Consider the following 22,515-nt stretch of genomic DNA (forward strand, 5'->3'; position numbering starts at 1 on the left):
AAATTATTCCTTCTGTCTGATTCAGAAAGCTAAGTAAATCCTGACTTTTAACTTTTTGTTGCTGTTGTCAAAGGAAAGTCTGTTTCTTATGGGGGTATAGAAAATTTTTCAGTGTAAAAATACATTTTATAAAGGTGCAACTTTGATTTTTGAGGTTAAGTATAGTATGGCATGAATTAATTGTAACTAGTTATAATTGATATACTTTGATAGAATGAAATAATTGTAACAAAGCATCCATTAAAAGTTAGTTGCATTGTGTGTGTGTGTGTTTCTGTTTATAGAGCTGTGGCAGCTTACCTTCGTGCCCTAAGCTTGAGCCCAAATCATGCAGTGGTACATGGCAACCTGGCTTGTGTATACTATGAGCAAGGCCTGATAGATCTGGCAATAGACACCTACAGGCGAGCTATTGAATTGCAACCACATTTCCCTGATGCTTACTGCAACCTAGCCAACGCTCTCAAAGAGAAGGGCAGTGTAAGGATTTTTATTCAGTCTCTTTCTTTGTTACCTGATGGCATTAAAAAAAAGTCATTTTTGTACATATTGTCATTAAATATTGAGGTGGTAAATTTTTTAATTTTGGAATTATAGATGAGAGGAAGAATAGCAAAAATACCTGTTTTCTGGAATATTACCAGCCATTAGGCTTAACTAAGCAATTGTTAGAATAATATCAGTGGCGACTCTGTGATTCCTCTGTATAGGTTTTTGAATAGTTTGTTTTGTTTTTTAGGTTGCTGAAGCAGAAGATTGTTACAATACAGCTCTCCGGCTGTGTCCCACCCATGCAGACTCTCTGAATAACCTAGCCAATATCAAACGAGAACAGGGAAACATTGAAGAGGCAGTTCGCTTGTATCGTAAAGCATTAGAAGTATGTTGAGGGTGGTGTGGCTGGGTATTTTGTCTGTGTGATAGTAGAGGGAAGGCAGTTAAGTTTGCCATGTCATCCACCTCTTTTGTAAAAGTAGATAGTGGGCAAATCATTCGTTGAACCAGTAATTGAGTACCTAAGGTATGAGTGAGGTCCTGTGTGACATTCAAGAAAATCCTTAACATTGAGTTTGTTATTGTATGGGTAGATAAGATTGGCACAAAAAAATTTAAACAGTAAGCTAGAGTTCAAGAAGAGTTACCAGTAAATATATAATTTCAGTACCTGATGGCTGTAATGTTGGTTGGTAGGTGTGGTAGGAGTTTTGAAGAGAGATGCTAGAGTTACCAGCATAAACTAAGATGAGGAGAGGTCTACCTCATTATGTTTTGAAACACGGAGAGGTATAAAAGAAAGGAAGAGGTAGAATTTGAACTACTTGGCTTTGAAGAATGAGTAGACTTGGAGAAGGTGGAGAGAAGTGTAGGGATATAAAGGTGCTTGAGCGAAGTTCTTGTTGTGGTAAGTTATTACTGCTGTTTTAGCAGTTATTTTTTTTTTAAACCTCAGTTATCATCTTGAATCTTTATAGGTCTTCCCAGAGTTTGCTGCTGCCCATTCAAATTTAGCAAGTGTATTGCAGCAGCAGGGAAAACTGCAGGAAGCTCTGATGCATTATAAGGAGGCTATTCGGTAAGAGACTCACAGCCTTATTTTTTTCTTCTAAGTTTTAAAATGTTTGGCATTTGGCACATTTGGTATGTGGGACTTTTAATAATAGCAGACTAAATTAATATTACAGGGGGTTAAAGGTTTTTGTACTAGAGAAATAAAATCTTTGTCCTCTCCTTTAGAATCAGTCCTACCTTTGCTGATGCCTACTCTAATATGGGAAACACTCTAAAGGAGATGCAGGATGTTCAGGGAGCCTTGCAGTGTTATACTCGTGCTATTCAGATTAACCCTGCATTTGCGGATGCCCACAGCAATCTGGCTTCCATTCACAAGGTACTATTTTTTATATATATTTTATTACAATATATGCATCTTAGCACCTAATGTTTTTAATTTTAGGAAAAAATTTAACCATCCCACTTTATTTCCAGGATTCAGGGAATATTCCAGAAGCAATTGCTTCTTATCGCACTGCTCTGAAGCTTAAACCTGATTTTCCTGACGCCTATTGTAATTTGGCTCATTGCCTGCAGGTAAAGAATAATGGGCCAGTAATTGGCTTTCAGGGTTGTAATCACTTTTTAATTGTATGTGCCATATTAATCCAAGCTTGGCTGGAGACACTGTTTTTTAATGGGTTATCTGACATTACTTTAGGCCAGAGACACATAGGATGTTAAGTCTTGGAGTAAGGTTTTCTGGATAATAACTTCTTTTTGCCTCCTCTAGATTGTCTGTGATTGGACAGACTATGATGAGCGAATGAAGAAATTGGTCAGCATTGTGGCTGACCAGTTAGAGAAGAATAGGTTGCCTTCTGTGCATCCTCATCATAGTATGCTATATCCTCTTTCTCATGGCTTCAGGAAGGCTATTGCTGAGAGGCATGGGAACCTCTGCTTGGATAAGGTGCGAGTCTTTCATTTTAATCTTTTCATCGTGAAGTAAAACACAGATACAGAAAACTACATGAATCAAATTTATGGCTTAATTTGTTATCATAAGGTGTTTACCACCCAAGTTGAGAAATGAAGCTTCGTGAGCCAGTCCAGAAGCCCCCCTCCCATCGTGTCCTGTCTTGATCATAACCCCTTCCATTCTATAAGGTGGAATCCTTAACTGAAATACTTAACAGTAGGCTGATGGTGTTTTCCTTTAATTTTGAAACCATAGTTTTTATAAAGTGTTTGGTATTTTCTACTCACCTTTGAGAATTAGAGCAGTACTTGATCAAAGGTGGGAATTTTCTCAGCAGAATAGAGCAGAGTGCTAGGTGTAATTGTGTTTTTAAAAAATGCTTCCCTACAGAATTTTCTAAAATGCAGGGTTTGTCATGCTCTTCCCACTCTGCTTCCTTCCTACAACTTTAACTTGCTTGGGCTACTTCATAGGCCTCAGGAACAGGTCAAAGTATGAAGCATATTATACAAATTGCTAAGGTTGTATTAGACTGGTTATATGAATTAAAGAAGTATTCTGGGCATACCATTCCTAACAGGTATGCTTTTAGTCAGTTTTCCTAGATGAAAATTTACATATAGACTCAACTTTACTAACAAGCACTGAATTCCATTGGTAGATAAATGTCCTTCATAAACCACCATATGAACATCCGAAAGACTTGAAGCTCAGTGATGGTCGACTGCGTGTAGGATACGTGAGTTCTGACTTTGGGAATCATCCTACTTCTCATCTTATGCAGTCTATTCCAGGCATGCACAATCCTGATAAATTTGAGGTAAGACTAGTGTTGCTCTAGAGTCGCTATTTATAAAACCAAACAAACCCACAATGGTAGCTTTATAGTCACCTTTAGGTGTTAAGCCCAGTGTCTTTTGGAAAGATTTGAGCCAAGGTTATTAAATATACTATGTGCTGCCTTTCAGGTATTCTGTTATGCCCTGAGCCCAGATGATGGCACAAACTTCCGAGTGAAGGTGATGGCAGAAGCCAATCATTTCATTGATCTTTCTCAGGTATGTGAAACTCTTATACTTACAACTTTCTTTTTTTTTTTTTTGAGTCCTTTCCCTCTTTTTCTTGATGAGTCTGGCTAATGTTTATCAATTTTGTTTATCTTCTCCAGGAACCAGCTTTTAGTTTTATTGATCTTTGCTATTGTTTTCTTTGTTTCTGTTTCATTTATTTCTGCTCTGCTCTTTATGATTTCTTTCCTTCTGCTAACTTCGGGTTTTGTTTGTTCTTCTTTCTCTAGTTCCTTTAGGTGTAAGGTTTGATTATTTATTTGAGGTTTTTCTTGTTTCTTGAGGTAGGATTGTAGCTATAAACTTCCCTCTTAGAACTGCTTTTGCTGCATCCCATAGGTTTTGGATCATCGTGTTTTCATTATCATTTGTCTCTAGGTATTTTTTGATTTCCTCTTTGATTTGTTCAGTGATCTCTTGGTTATTTAGTAACGTATTGTTTAGCCTCCATGTGTTTGTGTTTTTTACATTTTTTCCCCTGTAATTGATTTCTAATCTCATAGCGTTGCGGTCGGAAAAGATGCTTGATGTGATTTCAATTTTCTTAAATTTACTGAGGCTTGATTTGTGACCCAAGATGTGATCTATCCTGGAGAATGTTCCATGTGCACTTGAGAAGAAAGTGTTATCTGCTGTTTTGGGATGGAATGTCCTATAAATATCAATTAAATCTATCTGGTCTATTGTGTCATTTAAAGCTTGTGTTTCCTTATTAATTTTCTGTTTGGATGATCTGTCCATTGGTGTAAGTGAGGTGTTAAAGTCCCCCACTCTTATTGTGTTACTGTCGATTTCCTCTTTTATAGCTGTTAGCAGTTGCCTTATGTATTGAGGTGCTCCTATGTTGGGTGCATATATATTTATAATCGTTATATCTTCTTCTTGGATTGGTCCCTTGATCATTTTGTAGTGTCCTTCCTTGTCTCTTGTAACATTCTTCATTTTAAAGTCTATTTTATCTGATATGAGTATTGCTACTCCAGCTTTCTTTTGATTTCCATTTGCATGGAATATCTTTTTCCATCCCCTCACTTGCAGTCTCTATGTGTCCCTAGGTCTGAAGTGGGTCTCTTCTAGACAGCATATATATGGGTCTTGTTTTTGTATCCACTCAGCGAGCCTGTGTCTTTTGGTTGGAGCATTTAATCCATTCACGTTTAAGGTAATTATCGATATGTATGTTCCTGTGACCATCTTCTTAATTATTTTGGGTTTGTTTCTGTAGGTCCTTTTCTTTTGTGTTTCCCACTCGGAGAAGGTCCTTTAGCAGTTGTTGTAGAGCTGGTTTGGTGGTGCTGAATTCTCTTAGCTTTTGCTTGTCTGTAAAGCCTTTGATTTCTCCATCAAATCTGAATGAGATCCTTGCCAGGTAGAGTAATCTTGGTTGTCAGTTCTTCCCTTTCATCACTTTAAGTATGTCATGCCATTCCCTTCTGGCTTGTAGAGTTTCTGCTGAGAAAGCAGCTGTTAACCTTATGGGAGTTCCCTTGTATGTTATTTGTCGTTTTTCCCTTGTTGCTTTCAATAATTTTTCTTTGTCTTTAATTTTTGCCAGTTTGATTACTTTGTGTCTCAGCATGTTTCTCCTTGGGTTTATCCTGTATGGGACTCTCTGTGCTTCCTGGACTTGGGTGGTTATTTCCTTTCCCATGTTAGGGAAGTGTTTGACTATAATCTCTTCAAATATTTTCTCTGGTCCTTTCTCTCTCTCTTCTCCTTCTGGGACCCCTATAATACGAATGTTGTTGCGTTTAATGTTGTCCCAGACGTCTCTTAGGCTGTCATTTGTTTTCATTCTTTTTTCTTTAGTCTGTTCCACAGCAGTGAATTCCACCATTCTGTCTTCCAGGTCACTTATCCGTTCTTCTGCCTCAGTTATTCTGCTATTGATTCCTTCTAGTGTAGTTTTCATTTCAATTATTGTATTGTTCATCTCTGTTTGTTTGTTCTTTAATTCTTCTAGGCCTTTGTTAAACATTTCTTGCATCTTCTCGATCTTTGCCTCCATTCTTTTTCCGAGGTCCTGGATCATCTTCACTGTCATTATTCTGAATTCTTTTTCTGGAAGGTTGCCTATTTCCACTTCATTTAGTTGTTTTTCTGGCGTTTTATCTTGTTCCTTCATCTGGTACATAGCCCTCTGCCTTTTCATCTTGTGTATCTTTCTGTGAATGTGGTTTTTGTTCCACAGGCTGCAGAATTCTTGCTTCTGCTGTCTGCCCTCTGGTGGATGAGGCTATCTTAGAGGCTTGTACTTCCAACTTTTTATTTTGAGCAAATAGTGAATAAAACTGTTGGTGTGTAGCTTGTATCCTCAATTTTCTTTTTTAAATTTAATTAATTTATTTATTTTTGGCCGCTTTGGGTCTTCATTGCTGCCCATGGGCTTTCTCTAGTTGTGGTGAGTGGGGTCTGCTGTTCATTGCGGTGCACAGGCTTCTCATTGCGGTGGCTTCTCTTGTTGTGGAGCACAGGCTCTAGGCGCGTGGGCTTCAGTAGTTGTGGCACGTGGGCGCAGTAGTTGTGGCTCGTGAGCTCTAGAGCGCAGGCTCAGTAGTTGTGGCACACGGGCTTAGTTGCTCCATGGCATGTGGGATCTTCCCGGACCAGGGCTCAAACCTGTGTCCCCTGCATTGACAGGCAGATTCTTAACCACTGCGCCACCAGAGAAGCCCATATCCTCAGTATTTTCCATGACAGATATTTAACATCAGCTACTACATACCTGTGGGCAATTGCTTCGATCTTATTTCCTTGATTGTTTACATTTATTACATTGCATTTATAATCAGCATGGATTTTTGCTGAGTTTGCAAATGAAATAGAAATATGGTGTATTTGTGTGTGGTCGTAAAACTTCTCTGCGGATTGAGCTAGCACTTGTGACAGTAGATACCTAATATTACCTGAATAAATTGAACAAAATGGTGGCTTGGAAGAAGAACAAAAAAGTCATTTAAAGGGCCTTTGCCGGGCTTCCCTGGTGGCGCAGTGGTTGAGAGTCCGCCTGCCGATGCAGGGGACATGGGTTCGCGCCCCGGTCCGGGAAGATCCCACATGCTGCGTAGCGGCTGGGCCCATGAGCCATGGCCGCTGGGCCTGCGCGTCCGGAGCCTGTGCTCCGCGACGGGAGAGGGGGAAAAAAAAAGGGCCTTTGCCTTTGGTTTTCTTTATTTCTTATACTTGCTCCATTGCTGTTTCCTCTAGGAGCAAAAGTTTTATGATAAATTAATATTGAAACCTGTGAGGGAATGAATTTGCTGCAGGTATGGACTAGAGTTTTTTCTTATAGACGCTGTTGGCCACTTTGGTGACTAACAGAGGTATGTATGGTATACCCAGTAATTCATATATATGAATCATTGAAGTCCTAGCAGAAGGATTGTGAGCCTCTTGTCATTTCATAAATAATTTCTACCAACGTCTTTTGTGTTATGGCTGTTGCTTTGGAAATATACCTGACCATTTTTGATGTAGGGTTGGACTCTGACCAAGAAGAATATGGCCCTCCACCTCTGACACCTTTTAGGATTCACTGCTTATTGACTGAAGTCTAAACTCTTTAAAAATATATATTTATTAATTATATATATATATATATATATATAAATTGAAATGTAGTTGACGTATAGTGTTATGTTAGTTTCAGGTGTACTACATAGTTATTTGCATACATTATGAAATCACCATGATAAGTCTAGTAACCACCTGTCCCCATACAAAGTTATTGCAGTATTATTGACCATATTTCTCATGTTGTATGTTGTATCCCTGTGGCTTGCTTGTTTTATATCTGGAGGTTTGTACTACTTAATCCTGTTCACCTATTTTGCCCCCTCCCTCCCTTCCCTCTGGCAACTTTTAAATGGCTGAGGAATATTCCACTGTGTATATATACCACATCTTCTTTTTCCATTCATCCATTGATGGACACTTAGGTTACTTCCATATCTTGACAATTGTAAATAGTGCTGCAGTGAACATTGGTGTGCCTATATGAAGTCCAAGCTCTTCAGTGTGGCCTTCGCAACCTTTCTAAACAAACAACCTTGTTTGCCAGAGCTTTTCACCCATCATTAGCCCTCAGTTATACCCTGTATCAAATAGAAGTGATCTACCCATTTTTTAAACCTACCATGCACTTTACTCTGGTTCTTTATTCATACAGTTCTCTGTTGAGATTGTATTCTGTCCAGCTTCCTCAAACTCCTGTCCATCTTTTTAAAATTTTTATTTATTTATTTATTTTTGGCTGCATTGGGTCTTTGTTGGTGTGTGTGTGCTTTCTCTAGTTGTGGCGAGCGGGGGCTACTCTTTGTTGGGGTGCGTGGGCTTCTCATTGCGGTGGCTTCTCTTGTTGTCGAGCATGGGCTCTAGGCACGCGGGCTTCAGTAGTTGTGGCACATGGGCTTAGTTGCCCCATAGTGTGTGGGATCTTCCCGGACCAGGGCTCGAACCCGTGTCCCTTGCATTGGCAGGTGGATTCTTAATGACTTGCGCCACCAGGGAAGTCCTCCTATCCATCTTTGAAGGCCCATTTCAAATATCAACTCCTCTATGAAGCCTAGTTTTTTTGTTTTTTTTTTTTGGTTGCGTTGGGTCTTTGTTGGTGTGTGCGGGCTTTCTCTGGTTTTGGTGAGCGAGGGCTACTCTTTGTTGCAGTGCACGGGCTTCTCATTGCAGTGGCTTCTCTTGTTGCAAAGCGCAGGCTGTAGGCATGTAGGCTCCAGTAGTTGTGGCACACGGGCTTAGTTGCCCCGCAGTGTGTGGGATCTTCCCGGACCAGGGCTCGAACCCGTGTCCCCTGCATTGGCAGGCGGTTTCTTAACCACTGACCCACCAGGCAAGTCCCAAGCCTAGTTGTTCATACGTTCAGTCTAGAGGTAAACTCTCCTTCCTCTGTATCCTGTTTGTGTAATGCTGTGGGCCCATTTTAATGGTACTTAACCATGTTTTTACCCTGCATTAATGTAATTTGTGTTGTTACCACTTTTGCATCTGGGAATTTGAATTCTGTTCAATGCCATTAAGACTAATTGAATCAGTTTTAGATTATACATAGTATAAGTTCTTATTTTTTTATTCCATAGATTCCATGCAATGGAAAAGCAGCTGATCGCATTCATCAAGATGGTATACACATCCTTGTAAATATGAATGGTTATACTAAGGGTGCTCGAAATGAACTCTTTGCTCTCAGGCCAGCTCCTATTCAGGTAAAGGAAATAATGATAATTACTCACAGTGTTTATTGGGCTAAGAAGACAGTGATAGGTTTTTTCCCCTCTTTGGTTAACTGTCCTTTGAAACAATAGGACAGACATGCTTGACTTATGAAAAAAAGTGTAGTTCTTGAAAATGAACAGGGACAAAGAATTTTGAGTGAGAACACAGTGCCCACAGGAACATGTATATGGAGACATGCAATTTGTAGTTGGATGTAAACCGTTGTTCTGTCTTGTAAATTGGAAAAACGGTTTAGCACTTAGAAGTTTAGTCTAAAATATTACTTGATTGCTCTTGGCTAAGGAAGTCCACCCTCCTTGGTTGTTTGTTTACTTATTTAATTTTAAGCTATTTTGCTGAAGGTTCTTAGTCAGTTTTTGGTCTGATTTTTTTTTTTTTTCTTTTAGGCAATGTGGCTGGGGTACCCTGGGACTAGTGGCGCGCTTTTCATGGATTATATCATCACTGATCAGGAAACTTCACCTGCTGAAGTTGCTGAGCAGTATTCTGAGAAACTGGCTTATATGCCCCATACTTTCTTTATTGGTGATCATGCTAATATGTTCCCTCACCTGAAGGTAGGTAGAAAAACAGTGCTATAGGGGAATTGCAAAGAACTGTAGTCATTTATTTCCTTGCTGCTGTTCCTGTGCATCCTAAAAGATATGTCTGAAACTTTTTTTTCAATTAGAAAAAAGCAGTCATCGATTTTAAGTCCAATGGGCACATTTATGACAATCGGATTGTGCTGAATGGCATCGACCTCAAAGCATTTCTTGATAGTCTACCAGATGTGAAAATTGTCAAGGTCAGAACCTGGTCAATACTGTCATTGAAATTAAGTTATCTGCATTTGGGATCTTTCCCTAATGATGTATTTTGTGTAATTATTTTAAGATGAAATGTCCTGATGGAGGAGACAACGCAGACAGCAGTAATACAGCTCTTAATATGCCTGTCATTCCTATGAATACTATTGCAGAAGCAGTTATTGAAATGATTAACAGAGGACAAATTCAGATAACAATTAATGGATTCAGTATTAGCAATGGACTGGCAACTACCCAGGTGAGAAGAGAATAATAGAACATACTATCTACCACCAAGTATACATTTATCTTCTTTACATCTCATAACTCTAGGAGGTAAGCATCATTACTTCCGTTTTATAGATGAGGAAATGAATTCAGTGGAAACTGGCATCTTATATAGGTTTGTTTGATTTTAAAAGTCTCTTGGATTCAGCCAGCAGGTTACTTAATGAGAGTCTTCTGTGTTAATACCTTGTTATTCTCTGCCTGTGGCTTTACTCTTACCAACGGTGAACTGTCTGTAGGCATCATACAGTGTCTTGCTTCTGTAACTCATCCTTTCCCCAGTTAAATCTTACTCATCTTTAAGACTTTCAGTTCAGACAACTCCGCCAGGAATCTGTTTCTGTCCATATCCCTGACCTCTCCTTCCCTGCTCCATTGGTACCTGTATTCTCTGTTCTTGTAGTATTTGGGATATATCTTTACATCCAGCACAACACATTATAATTCCCTGGGTTTGTATGTATTCTCCACTGAATTGAATTACTTTAGGGTCCGTGTCTTAGCCACAATAATGAAATACGTGCTGAGTAAATATTGGGTTGGCCAAAAAGTTCGTTCAGGTTTTTTTGTAAGCTTGTATGAAAAATCCGAATGAACTTTTTGGCCAACCCAATATTATATATTGCATACTTGAATAAGTGAATATGTAACTCTGTCAAGAGATCATAAGGCAAGGATCTCTGACCTCTTTAGGAGTTAACAGTTTTAGTGGTATAGCAGTTTATACAAAGAATGCTTGAAATGAATTAAGGTAAAGGAATTAATCACCCGTAATGTGTATTAGGCCTGAACTGTCCTTTGAAACAGTAGGGCAGACATGCTTGACTCAAGGAAAAAAAAGTATACTTCTTGAACTGCACAGGTACAAAGAATTTTGAGTGTAGAACAACACAATGCCCGTAATGTATGAGATGTCTATCACACCTGGAATAGTTACATAACAAGGTAAGGCACTACCCAGATGTGTGGGAATTGCAAGATAAGACTGTAATTGTGTATGTAGATGCTCAGAAATAGAGCTGAACAATGAGGAGAGGCAGTTTTAGTAGAGATTTTTCAGTAATTTAAGTTTAGTCTTGAAAGGTGGGTGTGATTTAGAAAAGGATATTTCGTACATGGAGAAAAGAGTGAGCAAAAGCTTGCTGTTGGACTAATAGGGTTTTGAAGAGAACTTTTTGGCTAGAGTGAGATGTTTCATAGTGCAGTCCCCCCCAAATTAAGATAATGCTCTAACTTTTTTCCTTTAACTTAATGTGTCATGAATATATTCTCATTATAGTTCAACGACATTACTTTTAATGGTTATACCAGTTTGCATCGTAAGGATTGTTTATTGATTGAAAAATAATCAGATTGGGGACTTCCCTGGTGGTCCAGTGGTTAAGACTCCGTGCTCCCAATGCAGGGGACCTGGGTTCGATCCCTGGTCAGGGAACTAGATCCCGCATGCCGCAACTAAAGACCCCACATGCTGCAATGGTGCAACGAAGATCCTGCGTGCCACAACTAAGACCTGAAGCAGCCAAATAAATAAATAAACAAATATTGAAAAGAAAAGAAAAATATCGGACCATGTTTACTTTAAATATAATCATATATTTTTTCTTGTTCTAGATCAACAATAAGGCTGCCACTGGAGAGGAGGTTCCCCGTACCATTATTGTAACCACACGTTCTCAGTACGGGTTACCAGAAGATGCCATTGTGTACTGTAACTTTAATCAGTTATATAAAATTGACCCATCTACTTTGCAGATGTGGGCAAATGTGAGTGTGTGTAGATTCATTATTAATGTCCAGAGATTCTCGTAAAGATTCTGTATATAGGTCGTCTTGCTGAGGCTGCCACCCCATCCTCCCATTCAGGAGCTGTTGTGCTAGATTATTGTGATAATCTTCAAAAGAGCTGTAGATTTCAGCAATTTTTGATTTGTCCTTCAAGTGTCTAAATATCATATAATGAACTTTTAAAATTTATGTGTTCAAACGCAGGGATCAGCAAACTTTTTCTTAAAAGGCCAGGTGGTAAATATTTTTGGTTTTGCAGTCTATACTCTCTGTCACACCTACTCAATTCTGCCGTTGTAGCAAGAAAACACCATACTCATTATATAAATGAATGAGTATAGGTATGTTCCAATAAGTTTTTATTTACAAAAACAGGCAATATGCCAGATTTGGCTCATAGGCTATAGTTTGCCAACCCATGGTCTAAGCTGATAGCAAAGCTGTTACGTATACTCATCCACATTTTACATCATTCTTGCAATATTGTAGAGTTAGAACCAGGAAGGAATTGGCTTATGCCGTTACTTCTCAGTCATTTCATCATACCAGTTTGCATAAGCAGGACCTCTGAAGCTTCTAAACTTTGCTATCCATATCTGCCTCTTTTTCCATAGAGCCTAAAATGGAGATAGTTCTTGGTTGACTTTTTTTCTGATTAATATCTGGGTTTTTTGGTCTGTTTTCTTTTTTTAAAGGACGAGGGAGGGTGGAGAAGAGGAAGCAGATGAGTACAGGTTTACTATCCCTGAATCTTCACTTCCCCATTTCAAAAAACCTGAAAACCAAAAGCATCTTCATAAGTTTGTGGTAAATTTATTTGGTTGGCAGCCACACCGCCTGAACTGATGTTAGGCTATTTATGATTCTTTATTTATTCCATTTAGTATGAATATTCCTACATCTTGATGCAGAGATACTAATATGTTGGTTTGCAGGGAGTTGCCGCTGAGAGTGTTATGTAATTTATATATACTGTACTACTTCTTAAAAATCTGAAATATTCTAAATTCTGAAATCCATCTGTTCTCATGGCTTTCAGAGATGGGATGGTGAACTTGTATGATACATTGAGTAGATGTAGGTCTAAATCGGGTTGGCAAACTATGGCCGATGAGCCAAATCCAGTCCACTGCTTGTTTTTTTGTTTGTTTTTTTATTTTGGCAGTGTGGCATGCGGAATCTTAGTTCCCTGACCAGGGATCGAACCTGAGCCCCCTGCAGTGGAAGCACGGAGTCCTAACCACTGGACCACCAGGGAAGTCCCAGCTGCTTGTTTTTGTAAATAAAATTTTATTGACACACAGCCATGCCTACTTACTTACATATTGTCTATGGCTTTCCAGTGAGAAGGGCAGAATTGAATAGTTATGACACAGTCCATGTTGGCCATCAAAAGCAACAGTATTTGCTCTCTGGTCCTTTACAGAAAATGTCTGCTGACCCCTGATCTAGATTAGGCAAATAAAGTTTGGCAGGTGTGAACTAACTTTATTTGTTGTACCATGGTGGGGGATTTAAAATTTGAAATGGAAAATTCCTATCTCATGGACAAAAATCACTCCTAGTATCAATTCCCACAGGACATAGCTGCCTCAGATTTTGCCAATTAGTAACTTGTTTTGTCTTCTTGCATCAGTCTCCTCTTTCTTTGAACTGTCTTTGGGGACAGCTAAGCAGAACAGGAACCTATAGCTCAGTTGATCTAATTCATCTATGTGAAAGAAAGACTTAAGTTCGCGGTAGGCTGCTATCTGGGTGAAAAGAATAGAGTATGGTAGAATTACTAGAAATTTATGGGAGCCTTTCTTGAGAAGGGCAGAGCTGCTATTAATACTTGCTCTTGTTTTCCCTATTTTAGATTCTGAAGCGTGTTCCCAATAGTGTACTGTGGCTGTTGCGTTTTCCAGCAGTAGGAGAACCTAACATTCAACAGTACGCACAAAATATGGGCCTTCCCCAGAACCGTATCATTTTTTCACCTGTTGCTCCTAAAGAGGAACATGTTCGGAGAGGCCAGCTGGCTGATGTCTGCTTGGACACTCCACTCTGTAATGGACACACCACAGGGATGGATGTCCTTTGGGCAGGGACACCCATGGTGACTATGCCAGGTGAGCTGCTTCCTTGTTCTTTTTAAAATCTCCTTGGGAGAGACACTTCCAGGTGAAATCATATGTACTAGAAGCAACATTTAGGGCAAGATGATAGAAAATGAGACTTGTTCAAGTCTGAACACTCTTCATCTGCATCGTGTGGATATTTAACATAAATAACATTAATAACTGTGTGCTATTTGCATTCTCAGATGTGCAGTTGTTATCTTTCTTATTGCAGGAGAGACTCTTGCTTCCCGAGTTGCAGCTTCCCAGCTCACTTGTTTAGGCTGTCTTGAGCTTATTGCTAAAAATAGACAAGAATATGAAGACATAGCTGTGAAACTGGGAACTGATCTAGAATAGTAAGTAAACTTTTCCATGAACAAATTATATGGTGAGGTGAAGGAAACAAGAAAAATTTAGAGAGAATATAGGTGTTATGAAGTGAAATCATAAAATAAGCGTAATATAAAATAAATGAATTAGTTGTATGCTCTCTGGATGGGAGAAGGACTTTTTATTATTTTAATTTAATTTAACTTGTTATTTATTTTTGTGGCCGCACCATGCGGCGTGCGGGATCTTACTTCCCCAGCCAGGGATCGAACCTGTGCTCCCTGCAGTGGAAGCATGGAGTCTTAACCACTGGACCGCCAGGGGAGTCCTGAGAAGAACTTTTTAAACTTCCATAAATAAAGTGATCATTAGGTTTCACTATGTAGAGTAAATGCTGAATAAAAGTAAGTCAAGAGAATTAAAAGATGTAAACTAGCTATATTTCAATAAAAAAAAAGAAAAAAGGCAAACGAGGGAAAAAAATCTGTTCCTTAATGTCAAATATTAATAGCCTGGCTATATAAAGACTGAAGAATATTTACATTTTAAATCCCTTAATAGGAAAGTAAGCAAAGAAATGACAACTGACTAAAGTAGAAATACAAATGGTTAACAAGAAAGTTTCAACCTCTGTAGTAGAAATAAATATTTATTTTTTAATTTATTGGCCTTGCCACCTGCCTTGTGGGATTTTAGTTCCCTGATCAGGGATTGAACCCACGCCCTCGGCAGTGAAAGCGTGGAGTCCTAACTACTGGACCACCAGAGAATTCCCTAGTAGAAATAAAATAACATTGAGGTACACCCATTATTTACCTATAAAATAAAAGATTTTTAATATGATACCAATGATGAGGGAGCACTGAGGTGCTGACCTTTTCATACATTGGTGAGTAAATTGGTAGTCTTTTCAGAGCCCTTAAAAAAAAAAAAAAAAGCTAGACCTTTGACCCTAAGAATATCCTTGTGATAATATTTGGGCATGACTTAAATGCCCCCAAATGGGTGGGAATTAGAGAGATGATGCTTAAATAAATGATGCTTTATCCATACAATAAAATAGTGTTTATCTCTTAAATGAGATTTTTCTTTGGGTATTACATGTGATTTTTTTTTTTCTTTGTGTTTTCTGACAAGTAGCATATTATGTAGAAGTTTAAAGAAGCACCCTCTTTGAGTCAGACTTCCTGGGTTTGAATCCAGGCTCTCTCACAAGCTTTGTGACTTTGGACAAGTTAGTCTCTATGTGCCTTGGTTTTTCCATCTGCAAAATGGGGATGAATGATAGTACCTACCTTGCAGAGATGTGAGGATTAAAAAAAAGTGTTACCGGTCAGAATGGCCATCATCAAAAAATCTACAAACAGTAAATGCTGGAGAGGGTGTGGACAAAAGGGAACCCTCTTGCACTGTTGGTGGGAATGTAAATTGATACAGCCACTATGGAGAACAGTATGGTGGTTCCTTAAAAAACTAAAAATAGAACTACCATATGACCCAGCAATCCCACTCCTGGGCATATACCCTGAGAAAACCATAATTCAAAAAGAGACATGTACCACAATGTTCACTGCAGCTCTATGTACAATAGCCAGGACATGGAAGCAACCTAAGTGTCCATTGACAGATGAATGGGTAAAGAAGATGTGGCACATATATACAATGGAATATTACTCAGCTATGAAAAGAAACAAAATTGAGTTATTTGTAGTGAGGTGGATGGACCTAGAGACTGTCATAAAGAGTGAAGTCAGAAAGAGAAAAACAAATACCGTATGCTAACACACATATGGAATCTAAAAAAAAAAAAAAAGGTTCTGAAGAACGTAGGGAACAGGACAGGAATAAAGATGCAGACGTAGAGAGTGAACTAGAGGACATGGGGAGGGGGAAGGAAGGGTAAGCTGGGACGAAGTGAGAGAGTAGCATTGACATGGATGCACTACCAAATGTAAGATAGATAGCTAGTGGGAAGCAGCCGCATAGCACAGGGGGAGATCAGCTCGATGCTTTGTGACCACCTAGAGGGGTGGGATAGGGAGGGTGGGAGGGAAACGCAAGAGGGAGGGGATATGGGGTTATATGTATACACATAGCTGATTCACTTTGTTATACAGCAGAAACTAACACAACATTGTAAAGCAATTATACTCCAATAAAGATGTTTAAAAAAAGAGAAAAAGTGTTCCACGTAAAGCACTTAACAACAGTTCTTGGTACATAGTAAGCATTCAACAGATGTATGTTAAGCATTTATTTATCATTTTCAAAATTTTCTCCCCTGAACATCATATACAGCTAAGAAAAACTAGTGAAAACTTTGAGCCCAGGCATTAAAAAATTAATTTACATGTCCATCATCCCAGAGATAACTACAGTAAATAATTTAGTGTATTTTCTTTTTGGAACTTAGTTGACTTCATACACTACTTTTTCCCAACATTTTATTATGAAAAAGTTCAATTTTATAATAAACACTTATATACCTACCACCTAGCTTCTGCCACTGATAATTTTACTGTACTTTTATCACATTCCATCTGTTTATTCCTATATCCATTTAGAAATCCATCTTATTTGAAGTAAACTGCAGATATCAGTATTCTCCCTAAATACTTCAGAATGGCCATCATTAACTAGAGTTTAATACTTGTTTCTTTTGTCTTTTGAGGCAGAATTTATATACAGTGTATACACAAATCTTTTTTTAAATTAATTTAATTTTACTTTTTTAGTTGAAGTATAGTTGGTTTACAGTGTTGTTTCTGGGGTACAGCAAAGTTGATTCAGTTATATATTATATACACATGTATATTCTTTTTCATATTCTTTTCCATTATGGTTTATTATAGGATATTGAATATAGTTCTCTGTGCTGTACAGTAGGACCTTGTTGTTTACTTTATCTACGGTAGTTTGTACCTGCTAATCCCAAATTGGAATACACAAATCTTAAGTGAGTTTTGAGAAATACCTTTATAACCCAGGCCTCCAACAGCATGTAGAACATTACCATCACTCCAGAAAGTTCCTTCACACCCCTTCTCAGTTGGTCCTCCTCACCAACCCTCAGAGACAACCACTGTTCTGAATTTTTTTTCCACCATAATTTATTTAGTCTTGCCTTTCTAGAACCTTATACAAATAGAATCATACAGCATGTACTGTGAAGGCTTCTTTCAATCAGGATAATGTTTTGAGATTCATCCGTGTTGTTGGCTCATATCAGTAGTTCATTCCCTTTTATTGCTGAGTAGTATTTCAGTGTATGGATGTACCACAGTTTAACCATTCTATTGACGTACAGACCTTTATTTATTTAGTTTTAAATTTATTTTATTTTAGTTATTTTTGGCCGCTTTGGGTCTTCATTGCTGCGCGCGGGCTTTCTCTAGTTGCGGCGAGCAGGGGCTGCTCTTCGTTGTGGTGCGCGGGCTCCTCATTGTGGTGGCTTCTCTTGTTGCGGAGCACGGACTCTACGTGCACGGGCTTCAGTAGTTGTGACACACGGGCTCAGTAGTTGTGGCTCGTAGGCTTTGGAGCACAGGCTCAGTAGTTGTGGCGCACAGGCTTAGTTGCTCCGCGGCATGTGGGATCTTCCCAGACCAGGGTTCGAACCTGTGTCCCCTGCATTGGCAGGCAGATTCTTAACCACTGCACCACCAGGGAAGCTGACATACAGAACTTTAAAAATAACACAAAGGTATTTTTATTTGGAAGGTAACATTAATATGATCATGGTTGGGTTGAGGCCAACAGATATGCATAGCTGTTTTACTAGTTCTGGCACAAAAAAACATTAAAACAACCTTTCTATTAATTGTTTTTTAAAATGCACAAGAGTATTCCAGCTTCTGGTTCTAAAGTAATAACTCTCTCTGTATAAGAATAGTCTCATGACAAATGATATATTCACAACAGGAGGAGAGAGAGAATTCTATCTTCTTTCCCCAGAAGAATTGATTGCTTTTTTTTTCCTGTTTCTGAACAGAACCATAGTCTTGGTGATATTAGGAACACTTTTTTTTTTAATATCTAAATAAACAACTCAGTTCATGTACAAGGGGAAAATTAAAGCAGTAGACGTACTGTATTTTTTCCCCTTGAGTGTTTTCCTATTTCATTAAAACATTCATAAAATGAATACTTCCATCTTATGTTTGTGCCTTAGCTATTGTAAATGATGCTTCAGTGAACATCTTTGAATGGTCAGGTATGTCTGAGATTATTTCTGTTGAATAGATTTAAAAGTTATTGATAGGTCATAGGGTTATGAACATTTATGGTTCTAATAGACACATTGCTAAGTTGCGTATTAAAAGGGTAAACAGTTTACGTTCTAACCAGTAGTACGTAGGAATAGACGTGTCATTGCCAAGTGTTATTTTTATTTTAAAGGTAGAAATAAGATGAAGTGGAGAAAGCATGGTGTCTCTTGGATATGCTTATTTAGGAAAGAACAGTGTTTTCAGGGGACGTGGAGGTGAACTCCATTATAAGTGTTTAACATTATGTTAGCTGTGACCTTTCACTTTTTTAGCATTGAGGTAAGGGAGGGCCAATCAGAAGAGAAAGTTTGGTTATGTAATTTACCATAAAGGTGTCTAGGTGTTTATGGGGGTTAGTTCTGAGTTTCTGCTCTGATTTGTAAACTTGGATCTCTTTTTATTATTCAGCCTGAAGAAAATTCGTGGCAAAGTCTGGAAGCAGAGAATATCTAGCCCTCTGTTCAACACCAAACAATACACAATGGAACTAGAGCGGCTCTATCTACAGATGTGGGAGCATTATGCAGCTGGCAACAAACCTGATCACATGATTAAGCCTGTTGAAGTCACTGAGTCGGCCTAAATAATGACTGTGTGCACAGGAGAATTACCCCTGTACCTGAGCCTCAACCTTCTGGGGGAAAGGGAACTACTTTTTACTTATCTGTACAATATCATGTTGCAGATGGGTGACAGACAATGATAAGAAATAGCACAGCCAGACTTGCTTCCTGCATGATCCTGATAGGGAGAGACACAAGAGATGGGAAACTGCTGTTCCACAAGGAGTCTCCATAGAATTTTGCAGCAGCCAGGTGTTGCATAAGTCTGGAAGGTCTGATCTCCCTTGGTCTTCCATGGGATGGATGGTTAGTGTGGAAGGGAGATAGAGATTGCCCAGCCGTTTTGTGATTGTCATGGATTGATTGAGTCTTCTGAATTTTTTTCTTTATATTTTGGGTATTGGAGCTTTTAAAAATGTTTGGTTTCAGGTATTTTTATTCATGTGAAGTATATATAATTCTCTTGAGATAAGGTTTTAAGCTAAAATATTCCTTGTTTTAGTTTCTGAACTCTACAGATAAATGGGGACTTTGCTGGTGTAGTCTTTTTATAGGTTTTATAAACCACTTGAGCCTATATCAGTCATTTTAGTGTCTGACATAATGTTTGGAAATATCAGTGCTTTGTTGGTTTATAGATGATGGCTTAAATTCTTTTTCTGGTCCGTTTCCTTCTTCCCTTCCCCACACTTTAAAAATTCTCCTGTAACTTGGCTAACAAAAACCCAAGTCTGATTCAAAACCTCCCAGAGTGTTTCTCTTAAACACATCATCTGGTGCCAAATGAAGATTCTTAGGAGTGATTATTAATTCTGAAGGGCACAGTTGTGGTACTGTCACTGATGATAATAATAATGGATTTTTGGCCTAGAGTTTTGACCTATTTCACCAGTGTTTTACCGTTGACTGCCCCTCTATGCTGCTTCCAAAAGTGATAGTGTGTGATACGATTTTTACTTTCATTTCTAAAGTTTGTTTTTTTTTAAGTGAGTCCTGTTCTTCCTTTTTCTTTCAGCAGAAATGAAATCCCAGGTAAGTATAAGTATTCAAATATTTGATCAGTAAGTCACAGTTATCTCCAGTACATTAAATAACTTTCATCAAAAAACATTTTATAGGTAAAAAGCTCTGAAGGACCAGCTATGTATATGATAATTATGTTTCAGACCTTCCAGGGTATTATATATAATAACTTGTCTTCTGGACGTGGTCTTGAAGTCTTTATGGATTCAGCCTCAGTAGTAGCGAACTGCACTGCTACTTGGTTTGGAGTACAAATTAGACTTTAGCCCTCCTGGAGGTTGAGTTTTTGGTATTGAAAACCATAGGAATAAAATTATTGTATTTCAACAAAGGATCGAGGGCTTGAGGCTTAAACAAGCCAACATATGAATATATGTTTTTGTCTTGCTGTACTGCACATATGCTGTCTAGTAACAGATATTTTGTCTGCTAGTAGTGTTCTAGATTATGTCTTTCCAAAGTGCTGAGGCAGTGCACCTATTCTGTAGTTGCAGCTGATGCCTGAATGTATCCTAGCTGACAAATTGATTAATAAGAACTTGAATTTCTGAAAGATTTGTACTGTTAACCAAAATCTGAGCAAGGAGTCTCAAATGTAATTCTTAGCCAGAATTACATGTTAATGAAACATTTAACAGTGTAAATCAAGGAACATCAGTGTAGGGATTTCTTTTAATTTATTTTTTACCTGCTTGAAATATCAGTTAAAGGTTGCCAGCTTGGTTGCAGATGAACGGACGTTTGAAGTTCACCAAACTACTTAATGTGGAATAGGATAATAGACTTCCAACGCCCTCAAGGCTGTGACCTTGCAGCCATTTTACATAGCACATCATCCTCCTATAGGGGTGAACCTTTCCCTGGCCCGAAAAGTAGCCGCTCTGGTTGAAGCTTTGCTTATTGTAACAGGCTTTTGTTTCCAGGTAACATGTCTGTGGAAGACTTAATTCTGAATAGAGATATAGATATTACTGGAAACTAATTGTTTTTTCTATTATACTCTGCTTTATCAAAAAAGTAAAACATTTAAATTGTGCTACAGAAATTCAGATGTTGTCTTGCAATCTTTAAACAATAAATGAATGATTTGCCCTTAATATGGCTGATGTATTTTGTGTTCTGTTAAATTGAGCATTGGATGGAACAATAGGGTCCTCCAGTTATGAAATCTATATTTGAACAGCTCCAAACAACAGAAGGACCAGATTTCCCTACAGTGCAGCTATGATAGTAAGAATTATTTTGTTTTCTCAGCCAAGTGTGGTGGAGCATGGGTCAGGTTGGTGTATGATCCATTAAGACTTAACAAAGCCTGAGACTCCCAGCACACGCATTTGTGTTTGTTCCTGTTCAGCTTATAACCATTCTGGCTTCTTCATCTACCCTTGTAGTCTCATTCTTTATGTGGACTATTCCTTCCCACTCTGTATGGTGATTGAACTCAACCACCAGTATGAGGGAGGAGGATATCCATGCATCAGGGACCAGAACAGGCTGTTTAGCTGCCTGTTTTCTCAGAGATATAACCAATTTTTTTTCAATAAAATGTTAGGTAATTTACCTCCCAAGTTCTGTGGATTGAGACCCTCAAAGCCCTAATGTGGGTTAGTGTTTGTTTCTTGGAAGATGGGGCAAGAAAGATGTCCAATAGATTAGTCATAAGTTCTTTTTTTTTTCCTAATATCTGTTTGTTTATTTGACTGCATCGGATCTTAGTTGCGGCATGTGGGGTCTTCTCCTTGTGGTGCGCAGGGTCTTTTCGTTGTGGCGCATGGGCTTCTCTAGTTGTGGTGCACGGGCTTTAGAGTGCGTGGGCTCAGTAGTTGCGGCGTGCAGGTTTAGTTGCCCCATAGCATGTGGGATCTTAGTTCCCCTATCAGGGATCGAACATGCATCCTCTGCATTGGAAGGTGGATTCTTAACCACTGGACCACCAGGGAAGTCCCTATAAATAAGTTCTTACCCCCACCCTCTTCTGTCTATTAGGAATGTGCATCAGTTATTTCCAGTCTACTTCAGCTCCTCCTGCCTTCGGTCTAAAGGAGTTGCTTGTGCACCTTGAATAAACTTGTGTAACTTACCATTTGATTCCAGTCCTAAACCCACTCTTTACTTGAAGCACATGCCTCTTAACAATATTAACTACAGCTAATGTTCAGATTCTTTGCCCAAACCTCTGAGGCACACAGTTATGTAAGCCCCATTTTTATGGAATAGGCTTGTAGAGGTAAACTTGCAAGTTTGTTGTAAGTGATAAGGTTATAATGATAAGCCCTTATCCCATTCCCCATCAACTCAGAAAGTACCTTTTTTTTTTCGGTACTCGGGCCTCTCACTGCTGTGGCCTCTCCCGTTGCAGAGCACAGGCTCCGGACGCGCAGGCTCAGCGGCCATGGCTCACGGGCCCAGCCGCTCTGCGGCATGTGGGATCCTCCCGGACCGGGGCACGAGCCCATGCTCCCTGCGTCGGCAGGCGGACTCTCAACCACTACGCCACCAGGGAAGCCCCAGAAAGTACCTTTTTATATGTAGGCAGTTTGGTGCTTAAGACTAACTAGTGCTGCTGGAATTTGCATTC

General features: G+C 38.9%; 1 protein-coding gene across 5 annotated transcripts in view; it reads left to right on the forward strand.

Annotated features, from left to right (window-relative positions):
* Nucleotides 1–21,034, forward strand: part of OGT (O-linked N-acetylglucosamine (GlcNAc) transferase) — a 37,279-nt gene extending 16,245 nt beyond the window's left edge. For 2 of the 5 annotated variants that reach the window (XM_004275745.4, XM_033439055.2), the window contains exons 7-22: nucleotides 285–480; nucleotides 740–880; nucleotides 1,473–1,573; nucleotides 1,735–1,888; nucleotides 1,987–2,088; nucleotides 2,285–2,464; nucleotides 3,135–3,293; nucleotides 3,442–3,531; nucleotides 8,631–8,756; nucleotides 9,174–9,344; nucleotides 9,458–9,574; nucleotides 9,664–9,834; nucleotides 11,478–11,630; nucleotides 13,510–13,762; nucleotides 13,986–14,109; nucleotides 18,760–21,034. In XM_004275745.4, the coding sequence (XP_004275793.2) occupies nucleotides 285–480; nucleotides 740–880; nucleotides 1,473–1,573; nucleotides 1,735–1,888; nucleotides 1,987–2,088; nucleotides 2,285–2,464; nucleotides 3,135–3,293; nucleotides 3,442–3,531; nucleotides 8,631–8,756; nucleotides 9,174–9,344; nucleotides 9,458–9,574; nucleotides 9,664–9,834; nucleotides 11,478–11,630; nucleotides 13,510–13,762; nucleotides 13,986–14,109; nucleotides 18,760–18,934 (2,413 nt within the window). In that variant the 3' untranslated portion in view covers nucleotides 18,935–21,034. Of the gene's footprint in view, nucleotides 1–284; nucleotides 481–739; nucleotides 881–1,472; nucleotides 1,574–1,734; nucleotides 1,889–1,986; nucleotides 2,089–2,284; nucleotides 2,465–3,134; nucleotides 3,294–3,441; nucleotides 3,532–8,630; nucleotides 8,757–9,173; nucleotides 9,345–9,457; nucleotides 9,575–9,663; nucleotides 9,835–11,477; nucleotides 11,631–12,816; nucleotides 12,930–13,509; nucleotides 13,763–13,985; nucleotides 14,110–18,254; nucleotides 18,297–18,759 lie in introns of those variants that run through there. The other 3 variants (XM_049705083.1, XR_007474916.1, XM_033439058.2) reach the window with 3 other exon arrangements.
* Nucleotides 21,035–22,515: the final 1,481 nt, after the last annotated feature.

This window comes from Orcinus orca, chromosome X, assembly GCF_937001465.1.
Source record: "Orcinus orca chromosome X, mOrcOrc1.1, whole genome shotgun sequence".
NCBI lineage: Eukaryota > Metazoa > Chordata > Mammalia > Artiodactyla > Delphinidae > Orcinus > Orcinus orca.